General features: G+C 37.4%; 1 protein-coding gene across 2 annotated transcripts; it reads left to right on the top strand.

Moving 5' to 3' along the window:
* Window positions 1-8,230: 8,230 nt before the first annotated feature.
* Window positions 8,231-10,730, top strand: LOC107458262 (exocyst complex component EXO70B1-like). 2 transcript variants are annotated; one of them, XM_052251803.1, is made up of 2 exons: window positions 8,694-8,816; window positions 9,076-10,729. In XM_052251803.1, the coding sequence occupies exon 2, from the start codon at window positions 9,143-9,145 to the stop codon at window positions 10,463-10,465; it is 1,323 nt and encodes a 440-aa protein (XP_052107763.1). In that variant the 5' UTR covers window positions 8,694-8,816; window positions 9,076-9,142; the 3' UTR covers window positions 10,466-10,729. The 2 variants fall into 2 exon arrangements, with proteins under 2 accessions (XP_015931955.1, XP_052107763.1); XM_016076469.3 differs by having other exon boundaries at window positions 8,231-10,730.
* The last annotated feature ends 1,358 nt before the right edge of the window (window positions 10,731-12,088 follow it).

The following is a 12,088-nucleotide window of genomic DNA, read 5'->3' as shown; positions in this document are numbered from 1 at the left end:
ATTTTCAGTTCTTAACACATCTCTTTCAGATCTGCATTCATTGTATTTGTCAAGCAGTTTTAAGGTGTTTAAGGTCAGATCATCAATAATAGCATGCAAGTCCTCAATGGTCAAATCATAATAATTTACCTCATCAAGATTGTTGTTTCCAGCCATGAAGTAGTCTTTGTTTTCTCCTTCTGATTCTTCTTCTTCATTTGAGTCATTCTCAAGATCCTCCCAAGCTGCCATGAGTACTCTCTTCCTTTCCTTCTTTCCTTTGTCCTCCTTTTTGAGCTTTGGACAATTTGACTTGAAGTGTCCAGCCTCTGAGCTTTGGACAGTTTGACTTGAAGTGTCCAGCCTCTTTGCAATGATGACACGTCACCTTGCTCAAGTCTATCTTGTGCTCCTTTGAACTTGAACCCTTATATTTGCCCTTGATCTTCATCATCCTTCTAAATCTCCTAGCAAAAAATAAAAGCTCGTCATCTGAAATACCATCACTAGACTAACTCTCTTTTGGTTCTATTTGTGACTTGAGGGCTATTCCCTTTTTCTTTGAGTCTGTGTTTGTGTGTGTGGCTTCATAGGCAAGGAGTTTTCCTCTCAGCTCATCATAGGTTATGGGACTTATGTTGTTGCTCTCGGTTAGGACAGTGGCAGTGTTTTCCCACTCTTTTGTGAGGCTTCTAAGGAGTTTTCTCAACAAGATTTGTCCTGCATAGTTTGTACCCATAGCATCAAGGTTGTTGATTATGATTGAGGATCTCTCAAATGCTTCATCAATGCTTTCTCCATCCTTCATGCTAAACATCTCGTACTCTTTTCGCAGCATATCAATCCTTGTTTCTTTGACTTGTTTAGTGCCTTTGTGTGTAACCTGGAGTTTTTCCCATATTTCTTTGGTTGTCTTGCATCTAGACACCTTCCGGTACTCTTCAAAGCTGGTAGCACAGTGAAGAAGGTTGATTGCTTTAGCATTCAGCTCTATCTTCTTCTTATCATCTTCATTCCATTCAGCTTCTTCTTTTGGGGTCACTACTCCATTAGCACTTGTTTTTGTTGGGATCTTTGGACCGCTTACAATGATCTTCCATATGTTGTAGTCAATGAATTGGATGAAGATCCTTATCCTTTCTTTCCAGTAGGAATAGTTCTTCCCGTTGAAGAAAGGTGCCCGGTTGTTTGACTGGCCTTCAGTGAGGGTGTAAGCAACTGTGGTTGTGCCCAAGTTGTTTGCCATTGGATCTTTGCTCCAAGCGGTTAGGCTTGATTCTTGAGACCTTAGCTCCTAATACCAATTGAAGGTTGTGGTAGGCTTTAGAGAAGGGGGGTTGAATCTATGCCTTCCTTTTTGTTGCAGTTATTACCCTTTTAAACAAACTTTCAATTCAGGTTCTGTCTGAACACAACAGCAGAAATTTATAAGACAATTTATTTTTGTCTCATGAATATCAAAAAACAGAACTCAGCAGAGAAGAGAAAAGCTAACACCAGCATGTATCCTGGTTCGGTTGCTTTGTGCTATGCAACCTACATCCAGTCTCCTCCACAACTATGAAAGAATTTCACTATAGTTAACAGTATTACATACACCAATTTCACACTCAAGTTCTAACCTAACTTGACATCGGCTATGCTAACTCCTAACTATTTACTCTTAGTGCTAACCCAACTAAGAAAGGGATACCAAACATGTATAAGATACAAGACACTTAACCAACCTAAAGAAATCAGAAAATAACTCTAGGCTTTTCTCTCAAGTGTATCACTCAGCCTTTTTTCACTCATGGCTTTTACTTGAGCTTTCTCACAATGCCTTTTCTCACAAGAAATTACAGAAAGATAAACTTAGAAAAGTACATTACAAACAAACCAGATTTGCAAACCTCAGATGCAGTTCTTCAGTATTGGCCGAATACTTCTTTGAAAGAAAGCATTATCCAAGTAGATGAACTTCTTTACAGAACACTGTTCTCTCTCTCTCTGGTTTTCTCTCCTTGGTTCTGAACGAGCAAGAAGTCTTCTTTTATTCTCCTTGCATGTTGCTGGGACCTTCTCCCAAGGTCAACACCTTGAGCCTTGAGCTTCACCAACCTACAGATTCACGTTTTCACCTTAATCCACAGAGTAGAAACTTTCCCTCTGACTTCCTCATCTTGACCGAAAGCCACAAAGCAGTAACCATAGAAATCTTCTCATGGTCAACTTGATCTTAGCCATTGAAAAACTACTTGGTCCCTAAGTATCACTTGTGACCGTAGATGTGAAACAGAATAGGGCAGAGAACAACTTTCCCTTGAATGCCAATTTTGGATAGAGCAGAGAGTTAGGAAGAAGAGAAAAAGATTTGATGCAAGCAAGATGAAATGGATTACCTTTAACCTAAGCTTGATTTGGTTTGGATTTTGTGATTAGATTTCTGTGTATCAAGCTTAACCCTTCTCTCTCTTGCTTCTTTGGTGTTTTGCTTGGTGAAGAAGCTCTTTCACTCTCGTTCTCTTTCTTACTTTTCTGAAGCTGATTTGACTTGGTCAGAGAGAAGAGATTCGTTGCACATTTTGGAAGAGTGAAGAATTCAATCTTACAAGAGAAGCTTTGTGGGATGGATACGAGCTTGGATCAGTTTGGTTTATGTAACCCGTTTGGCCTATCTGATTTCTTTGGCTTCTATCTTTGCTTTTTCTTGGGCTTCTGATTTTTGCTTTCAGCCCAATCATCCTTGCTAATTGCTTTTTATTCCATTTGGGCTATTGAAATTTTGGCCTGCAACAATAAATAATTAGTAAAAAAGTAAATACAATTAATCAACACTAATTATTTATTTTGCCAAAAAATAATGTTTGTCATCACTAATTAATTTAGTTAATTTCTTAACTCAACAAAAGGAATAATTGTTATAAGGGGGAGAGATGGCTTTGTGTTGAAGGGGTGCTGCTGAAGAATAATTACAATTGTGCTATTTTCTTGGTCTATGGTGCACATAATAGAGATTCGAAGATTGAGGTGTGGGAAGAGCTGAGCTACATAGCTGGGTTATGTCAAGTCCCTAGTTGCTACATAAGAGACTTTAATGAAATAGTGCATGTGGAAGAAAGGCAAGGTACTGATGTTCTACCTAGGTCGGCAGAAGAATTCAGGAGTTGGATACAAGACATGCATCTTGTGGATCTGCCTCTCACAGATCGCAAGTTCACATGGTTCCGAGGACGTTCTTGCAGTCATATAGATAGAGCTCTGGTTAGCGTGAAATGGCTAGAAGAGCTTCTTGAGACTCGGATACGCGGTGGACCAAGGGGTTTGTCATATCACTGTCCTGTTATCTTAGAGTACATGAGGCAGAGAGGAGGTCCAAGGCCGTTTCGGAGCCTAGATTCATGGTTTACACATGAAGGCTTTCTTAGTTTTGTGAAGGAGGAGTGGAGAGGCTTGGGGGAGATGCAGTTCACTGACAAGTTGAAGGCTTTGACGGTCCCATTAGGAAATTGGCATAATACTAAATTTGGGGATATGGACAAGAAGATTATGATGTTTGAGGAAGAAATCAAGAAGATTGATGACTTGGTAAGTAATAGGGTGTATGATAGAACGATGGAGGCCAGAAGGAAGGCGCTGGTTACTTGCTGTGAGAAGTGGTATGTCAGGAAAGAAGTCCATTGAAAACAGATGTCCTGGTCTCGTCAAGCGAAGGAGATGGACAAAAATACAAGATACTTTCACAACATAGCTTTAGCAAGACGAAGAAACAATAGGATTGATACATTGTTAATCAACGGTAGACTGGTCAGGAACCAAGCTAGAATAAAAATTGCTATTAAGGAATGCTACAAGGAGTTATATTGCCAGGATAAGTCTCCTATGCTGAGCTTCAGAGATGGTCTGGTAAGTAGGATAGAGCAGAAAGAGGCTGAAACTTTGGAGGCAATGCCGACTGCTGAGGAAATCAGAGAAGCTGTGTGGGATTATGAGTCTTCAAAGGCACCAGGATGCGACGGGTACAACATGAATTTTGTCAAGAGGCGTTGGGGTGAGATTGGGCCTGAATTCACGGCTGCAGTGATGGAGTTTTTTCAGACGTCAAGGTTGCTGACAGACGCTAACATCACTTGGGTGGCGTTAGCACGCAAGTTTATTGGGGCGAAGGAGATTAAAGATCTGCGACCTATCAGCATGGTAGGATGCGTTTACAAGGTTATCTCCAAGGTGTTAGTCAGGATGATGAGACCACTGATGCCAGCATTAGTAGGGGAAACACAGAGTGCATTTGTAAGGGGCAGGAAAATACATGATAGGGAACTTATTGCATGTGAAACGGTAAACTAGCTTAAGCTGAGAAAAAGGTGGAAGCTAGATTTCCAAAAGGCATATGATAGAGTCAAGTAGAGCTTTGTGGACATAGTTTTGCAAAAGATGGGGCTTGGTTGTAGATGGAGATCGTTGGTTATGGAGTGTGTCACCACAGCATCTATGTTGGTTCTGATAAATGGGTCGCCTTCCAAGCCGTTCAAGATGAAAAAAGGTCTGAGACAAGGTGACCCACTCTCTCTGTTCTTATTTATACTGATTGTGGATGTTCTACATCGGTTGGTGGGAGAGGCATTCATGAGTGGGCGTAAATCACCTTTGCTGATTGGCAGAGATAGTATAGCGTTGTCGCATCTTTAGTTTGCTGATGACACAATTCTGTTCTGCCTACCAGAGGAGGACACTATCAAGAATTACAAGCGGTTGTTGAGATGCTTTGAGTTGATGTCTGGTCTCAGTACTAATTTTGACAAGTCAAGCTTGATTCTGATAAACTGTGAAAAACAGTGGGTCCAGAATATGTGCCAGTTGTTGGGGTGCAAGAGCGAGTCCCTTCCAGTTAAATACCTGGGTATTCCATTGGGTGCAAATATGAGATTAGTGAAGACCTGGAAGCCTATAATAGAAAAAGTCGAGGAGAAGCTCAGTCTGTGGAAAGCTAAAGTTCTGAATAAGGCTGGAAGGTTGGTTTTGATTAAATCAGTCTTAAATAGTCTGCCTGTGTATTATTTGAGTTTATTCAAGATGCTGAAAGGTGTTGTTGAGAATTTGATTTCACTGCAAAGAAGGTTCTTATGGAGCAAGGATGATGGTAGTAATGGAATGACATTAGTCAAATGAAAAGTGGTGCAGGCCCCGAAAAAACTAGGTGGGTTGGGTGTTGGAGATGCTATGGTTCGTAACACAGCTATGTTGTTTAAGTGGTGGTGGCGGTTTGCTAAAGAGGATTGCCCGTTGTGGAAGAAGGTGGTTTGTTCCTGTTATAACCTGACTCCTCGTGAGATGCTGTCAACTCAAGTGCTACCCACTAGAGGAGGACCGTGGAAGGATATCTGCCAACTACAAATAACGAATGACAATATAAGGGATAAGATGGTTACAGGTTTATCAATGGAGATTGGTGATGGACAGCGTACAAGGTTTTTGGGAGGATATCTGGTTGCTTTGTGGGCCTCTAAAAGAGCGGCTTCCCAGGCTCTTCTCTATTTCAAACCAATGTGGATCTTTTATAGGGGATTGTGGGTTTTGGGATGGGTTAAACTGGATTTGGAACTTCCAATGGAGGAGATAGCTCTTTCAATGGGAGTTAGAACTACTGGGTCAATTACATGAGACATTGAGACCTGTGCAACTAGTAGTGAATAGAGAGGATAGAATAGTATAAAAATTTGATAAGCAGGGAGTTTATACAACTAACTCATTTGTTCAGGTTTTGCAGGAGGCGATACTCCCGGAGGAGGTGACAAGCTACAACTTTACAAAGACCATCTGGAAAGGGTTAGTTCCACCTAGAGTAGAACTATTTTCTTGGTTTGTCCTGCTAGGTAGAGTGAATACACAAGAACGGTTAAGCCGCTTGGGGATCTTTAACCAGGACGACAACATCTGTGTCTTATGTAATAAGGGTGTGGAAAACATACACCACTTGTTCCTATGCTGTGAATTTGCTTGGTAGGTGTGGAGTGCTTGGTTAGCAATGACTGGACAACAATGGTCTATTCCAAGGTCAATGAGAGAATATTTTTTGGATTGGACAGAGTGGCCAAGAAGGAAGGAGGATCGAGAGCAACGACTGAGGTGCTTCTGTGCGATCGTTTGGAACATCTCGCTGGAGAGAAATCGCAGGATATTTCAGAATAAAAGCAAAGGTGTTGAAGAAATTACCCACATGACTGTGTTGAGCCACAATGAGTGGAGAGGTGTGGACCCCTTTAGTTGTTTATGGCAATGCTGGAGATGACCAGGGAACTTCTTTTAATGTTACTAGGTTTCTTTTATTTTGTCTGTTTTCTGTTTAACTACTCCACAGTATTGTGTTGAGTTCTTACTTTTCCAAAAAAAAAAAAGACTAATTAACCTTTACATGACTACCACACTCATATGACCATCACCTCTATTCAAAGAGAATTCAAAATTCATATTTTTGAATAGCCCATACCACTCTCTACACGTGTCAACATCACTAATAAAAGAAACACTGCAAATCTAAATTACTTGATCATTTCTAAAAACAATTTTATTAAAAGATCTAAAATATTTTTGTTAAAAATGTGTTAGTCATAAAAAGTAACAATAATAACAGTAATAATAATAATTATAATAATAGTAATTAATGTACTACATTAATATCAATAATAATAAAATTTATTATAATTATAATAAAAAAATTTATCTCTTTAAAATTAATGTTAAGAAAATTTTTTATTCTCTTAAAATAAATTTTATGTAAATTTTAATTTTTTATAATAAAATTTAAATATTAATTTCTAATACAATCAAATATCTTTAAATTCAAAGGATCTTTTAGTATTTTTTAAAATCGATACAAAAAATTTATTTTTATTTGAGTTTTAAAAAAGGTACTTTAGTCATTTAAAATGAGTATTTTAGTTTTGTTAAAATCAAATTTGAATTTTTTATTTCTAATACGATTAAACAATATGAATTTAATCTATAATGGTATTTTAATTTTTTTTAGATTAACCTTAAAATATTATTTTGTTATTTTAAAAATTAATTATATGAATATTTTAATTGTTTCGAATGTTAAATTTACAATTTCTAATACAATTAAGTAATTTTTATTCTAAAATGGTATTTTAGTTTTTTAAGGTTAATGCTAAAAAAAGATTGTTTGAGTATTTTAAAATTAATTATAAAATATTTTAACCTTTTTAATATTAAATTAAAATTTATAATTGCTAATAAATCAAATAATATTATTTATTCATATAAAAATATGTAATAATAATTTTAAAATTATTACATAAAGAATATTTTAATATTTTAAATTTAATGCTAATTAAAAAATATTTTATTTTTTAATATGAATTTTATAGATATTTTAATATTTTAAAATAGAAATAAATTTTTAAGTTGTAATACATTTAAAAAACTTTAAAAATAAAAGGATTTTTAATCTTTTCATGCTGGTACTAAAATACTGTTTCTTCATAATATTAAAAAAATTATTTTTTTAAAAAATTAATAAAACATATAATTAATTTTCAACTATTTCATCAATTTATTACTTAATTTAACAGGTCCTTTTATAATTAGTACAACTTGAAAGTAAAATTTTATAAATTTACATATTTTTTTGTACGATACTAATATAGACCATTAAATTAGAATATTCTTTCCTAGTCCTTTAAGAATTCCCCACCTTAGACAATTTCAATATAAAAAAGTATAGATAAATAATAAAAATATTAAATAATATAAATAATAAATATATTAAATATTCATTTACAAAATTATTTTCTCCTAATATTTTCCTTCCAATATTGATTAATTTATGATACAGAAATGGGACCCTTCCAGTTCCATATATGAGACGAGATCAGACCTATTCGACAAATATGTGTATTACTAATCAATTATTAGAGCAGTTATTACCTACGACTCATACGAGTCAATAAGACACGCGTAAACTTATTCAGCTTCGATGCTCCAAGCCTCCAACACCTGGCTAGCTACATTGCGACAATTTTCTTTCAATCTCAAAAGTCAAAACCTACCTATAGTCTTCAACTTCATTACTTCACAATTATAAACATTCCGTAAATAAAAAAAAAAAAACTTAATTAGCATTGATACTGTATTCTTTTTTCTTGATTTTTACTCTCATTTTTTTAAATAAAAAGTAAAAACACTTTCATTCTTTTGGTTCATCCTTGAAAATTTTCAATACGAATCGGAAAAAGGATGCGGATCAAACGTATGGGTAACTCCATTATTGCCAAAAACAAACAGAACAGAGTTGAAGTTGTTATTTACTCTAACTCCACTCATCATTATTGCCACTACTACCCAAATAAACAGTGAAGTGTGACAGCACCTATTTGCATTTGGTCCCTTTCCTGTGTGTCTTCCTCCCCTAACAATTTCTTACTTCTTCTGATCACATTTCACAATGAACAGGATGCTTAGACCCTTGCTCAATCAAATCCATAGCTACCTAATGCAGCCACGTATATGGAGATTACTGGGTTTCGCATCAACCCTTATTGGATTCATATGCTACGCTCTCAGCTCCTCCTTCTACCAACTCTTCGGAAGTTGGACCTTGTTCAAAATCGTTGCTTATAGCATTTTCAGTATCATCATTTGTCTCACAATTTTGTTTCCAAAATTATGGCAACAATTAAGAGGCCTCAACTTTGAAGCACACATGGCCTTCTTCGTCTTGACCATCACCTCTGTCTATTCATACTTTTCCGATAAAGCGATGAAAGGGAAACCAGATGCTTATAGCGTAACATCCTATGCTGCTTTTGCCGTTACATCGCTTAGCTTGCAAAGACAGAGTAAGTCTCACTTCGGATTTGAAGTTGATTTGCTCTATTTCTTCTTAGGATGTGTGATAGTACAGTTCATGAAGATAGAGTTGTGGTTAGGATTTGTTGGAATCGGTTTTAGTTATTCCTTAATCATTCTTCGCTCATGTTTAGATGCACCGGCCAAAAACCGGAATCAAAGATTCCAAGATAAGCATCATCTTGTTGTTCAAGTGAATATGAATCCGTTGCAAGTCAATAATAATATTAATAGCAATCTTGTTAGCAGTAATATCCCTCAAAAAGCTCAGCAGCCGGATGAACACGTGGCTGTCGAAGCGAATATCTTGCCGAGCATGGAGGAGCGTAGATGGGCTAATTTGGCTGTTGTGAACATGCTTAAGTGTAATTTGAACAAATACATTCAAGATAAGGTTCACCGGATTCCAGAGATACTAATCAATGATCATAACTTCCTGATTGACGAGCTTCCATCACAATTAGTTAGTGACCTTCATGAAAAAGTGAAGTTCATGGTCCGAACCGGGTTCGAGAAGGAGTGTGTGGACCAATACTGCACTTGGAGGAGAGAGTTCTTAGATTTGGCGGAGAAGGAGCTTAGTATACAAGAAATCGAAGAGAAGAGAAGGATTAAGACTTGGATTAAAGAATCCAATGTTTCTCTCAAGATATTGTTTCCTAATGAAAGGAGACTCTGCGATCGCATCTTCTTGGGTTTTCCTTCTGTCGCTGATTGTTCTTTCGCGCAGATTTGCGGAGAATTCACCACTAATCTGCTAGATTTTGCCAATGGTTTTGCCAATGGTAGCCATATGCTTAATCTTTTGCCCAGTGTCCTCCAAGTGTTCGGTGTATTGCATGAACTGATACCAGAGTTTGAGTCAGTGTTTTTGGACCAATTCAGTGTATCGCTTAGGAGTGAAGCAGCGACGACTGGAAGGAGACTAAGGAAAGCAATCAACGGGATGTTCATGCAGCTTGAGAAGTTGATAAATTGTGATACATCACAAGTAGCTTGTCCTGGAGGTATTTGCCCTGTTACCGTGGAAGTGATGAACCATCTTAGTGCTGTTGGAGAGTTTGGGTCTTCTTGGCTTTCTGCGGAGGTAACTAGAATAATTGCATTGTTGGAAAGCCATCTGGAAGCCAAGTCCAAAGATTACAGCAACCCTGCTTTGGGCTTTGTTTTCTTGATGAATAATGAGAGGTACATTGAAAAGAAGGCAAAACAGTATCAATTGGATAAGATTTTGGGTAATCATTGGATCCGACAAAGGGCTGCTAAAGTCCGAGAAAACTCTGAACACTACAGGAGAAGCTCGTGGGAAGAGGTCTTGGGGTTTTTGAAACTTAGCACAGAGCAAATTGAAGAAGCAGAGTCCATGAAGAAGAAGCTCAATCTGTTCAACTTGCGGTTTAAGGAGATATGGATGGATCAAAGTGCATGGTTTATGCATGATGAAGAGCTAAGGGAAGAGATGATAGCATCGCTGAGAAAGATATTGTCTCGTACCTATGGATTGTTCATTTGGAGTTTCAACAAGATACTTGGTAAGGATGCTCATGAGTGTATCAGGTATTCAGTGTTAGACATTGAAGACCTACTGAAGGATTTATTTGGCTGGAGAGGTGAACAACTAGCAGAAATGAAAGATTAAGTAAGAACTATATGGATAGTATACCTTCAGATCTAAGGATTCTCAGATTCTAGATCAATCATTTGCCTCCAATGGCAATGTGCAATTTGATCATTAATGCAGCACCAGAGAGCTCATCATTATTGTTGTAATTATTCTATAATTAGTATAGATTTGTTTATATTAGGACAGATTTGGTGCAGATTTGTTTTCAATAGTTTTTATTAGCTGTTATTTTCTTTTCTTAATTAGGTTGTAAATAATCTTTATATTCTGTATGTAATCACTCTCCAGGTGAAACAATTTAGGAATAATATTTAAAAATCTTCTTTTTGAGTTGGTATCAGAACTCCTGATTCTGAGGACTCTGCTTTCGCATTTTTTTCAGCATTTTTTTTCAGGCAGCCTTTATTGCTGCAACTATACCTGTTTAGGTGCCCTGCCGTTGCCGCATGCTGCCACCGGAATTTTTTTCCGACGCGTTTTTGAATGAGACCACCACCATCAGAAGCGAGAGTTGTCGACTTACAAAGCCCAGGAGATTTCGTTGCCATCGGCCACTCCGCACGCGATCTCTTTGATTGCGACGCTGCTTGCCCAGACACGATTGTCGTTTTTCTTTTTTTCTTCTTCTGTCTTTCTTTTGCTGCCGATTCTTATCAATGACGGATGATAAGATTGTGCCTCTCGTCAGCCCCAATGATCTACTGGTGTTACAAGGATTGTATCGTTTTGATAGGCGCAACTACCTCCAATGGTCTCAACTGGTTCACACTACTCTCAAGGGGGCGAAAGAAATTAAATCATCTAGAAGGGAACCCTCTAGCCACGACAGACCCTAAATATAAAGTCTGGGATGATGAGGATGCTCTTATCATGGCCTGGTTATGGTATTCTATGACACCAGAAATCAGCCGTAATTATATGTTCTTCCCCACTGCTAAGGAGATTTGGAATAATCTAAGTCAGACATAGTCAATGAAGAAGGATACTGCAGCATGTTATGAAATAGAAATCAAGATCTTCAATACCAAGCAACGGAGCCTCTCCATAACAGAATACTATGGGACGCTGAATCGTTTGTCGATCGAGTTAGATCAGTATCAAAATTTGACTATGCAGTGCACACCTGATTCTACTACATTGACACAATGTATTGTAAGGATACATATATTTAAATTTCTGTCTGGCTTGCACTCTAAATTTGATCCAATTCGGGTTCAAATTTTGGGTAAAGAAAAAATTTTTTCTCTCTCAGAAGTTTTTCATATTGTACGAGGGGAAGAAACTCGGAGGTCAGTCATGTTGGAAGGAGAAAATTCTGTTGATGGTTCAGCTCTAGCCACTGGCAAGGCCCTTTAAAAGGTCCATCCTTTTTGTATGGAAAGCCTCCCTCAAAGGCACACTATGATGATCGTTGGTGCAGTTATTGTTGGAAAATGGGTCATATTAAGGACACATGTTTTAGACTTCATGGAAAGGAGTAGGTCCTTGAACGTATTAGAGGATTCAAAGGTGCCATACAAAGACGTGCTAACCACACATTGTCTGACTCTGAAAGTGTGGAAGACCCAACTATCTCACAAGCTGCAAAGGAGGCCCCAGCCCTTAGCAAAGAAGAATTAGACCGTTTACGTGGTCTTA

Source organism: Arachis duranensis, chromosome 7, assembly GCF_000817695.3.
Source record: "Arachis duranensis cultivar V14167 chromosome 7, aradu.V14167.gnm2.J7QH, whole genome shotgun sequence".
Lineage (NCBI taxonomy): Eukaryota > Viridiplantae > Streptophyta > Magnoliopsida > Fabales > Fabaceae > Arachis > Arachis duranensis.
Note: the sequence above shows the minus strand (reverse complement) of the source record. Positions and strands in the feature narration are given on the sequence as shown.

Excerpts from the sequence above, each read along its gene's own strand:
- LOC107458262 (XM_016076469.3), top strand. The coding sequence starts at position 8,423 with ATGAACAGGATGCTTAGACCCTTGCTCAATCAAATCCATAGCTACCTA.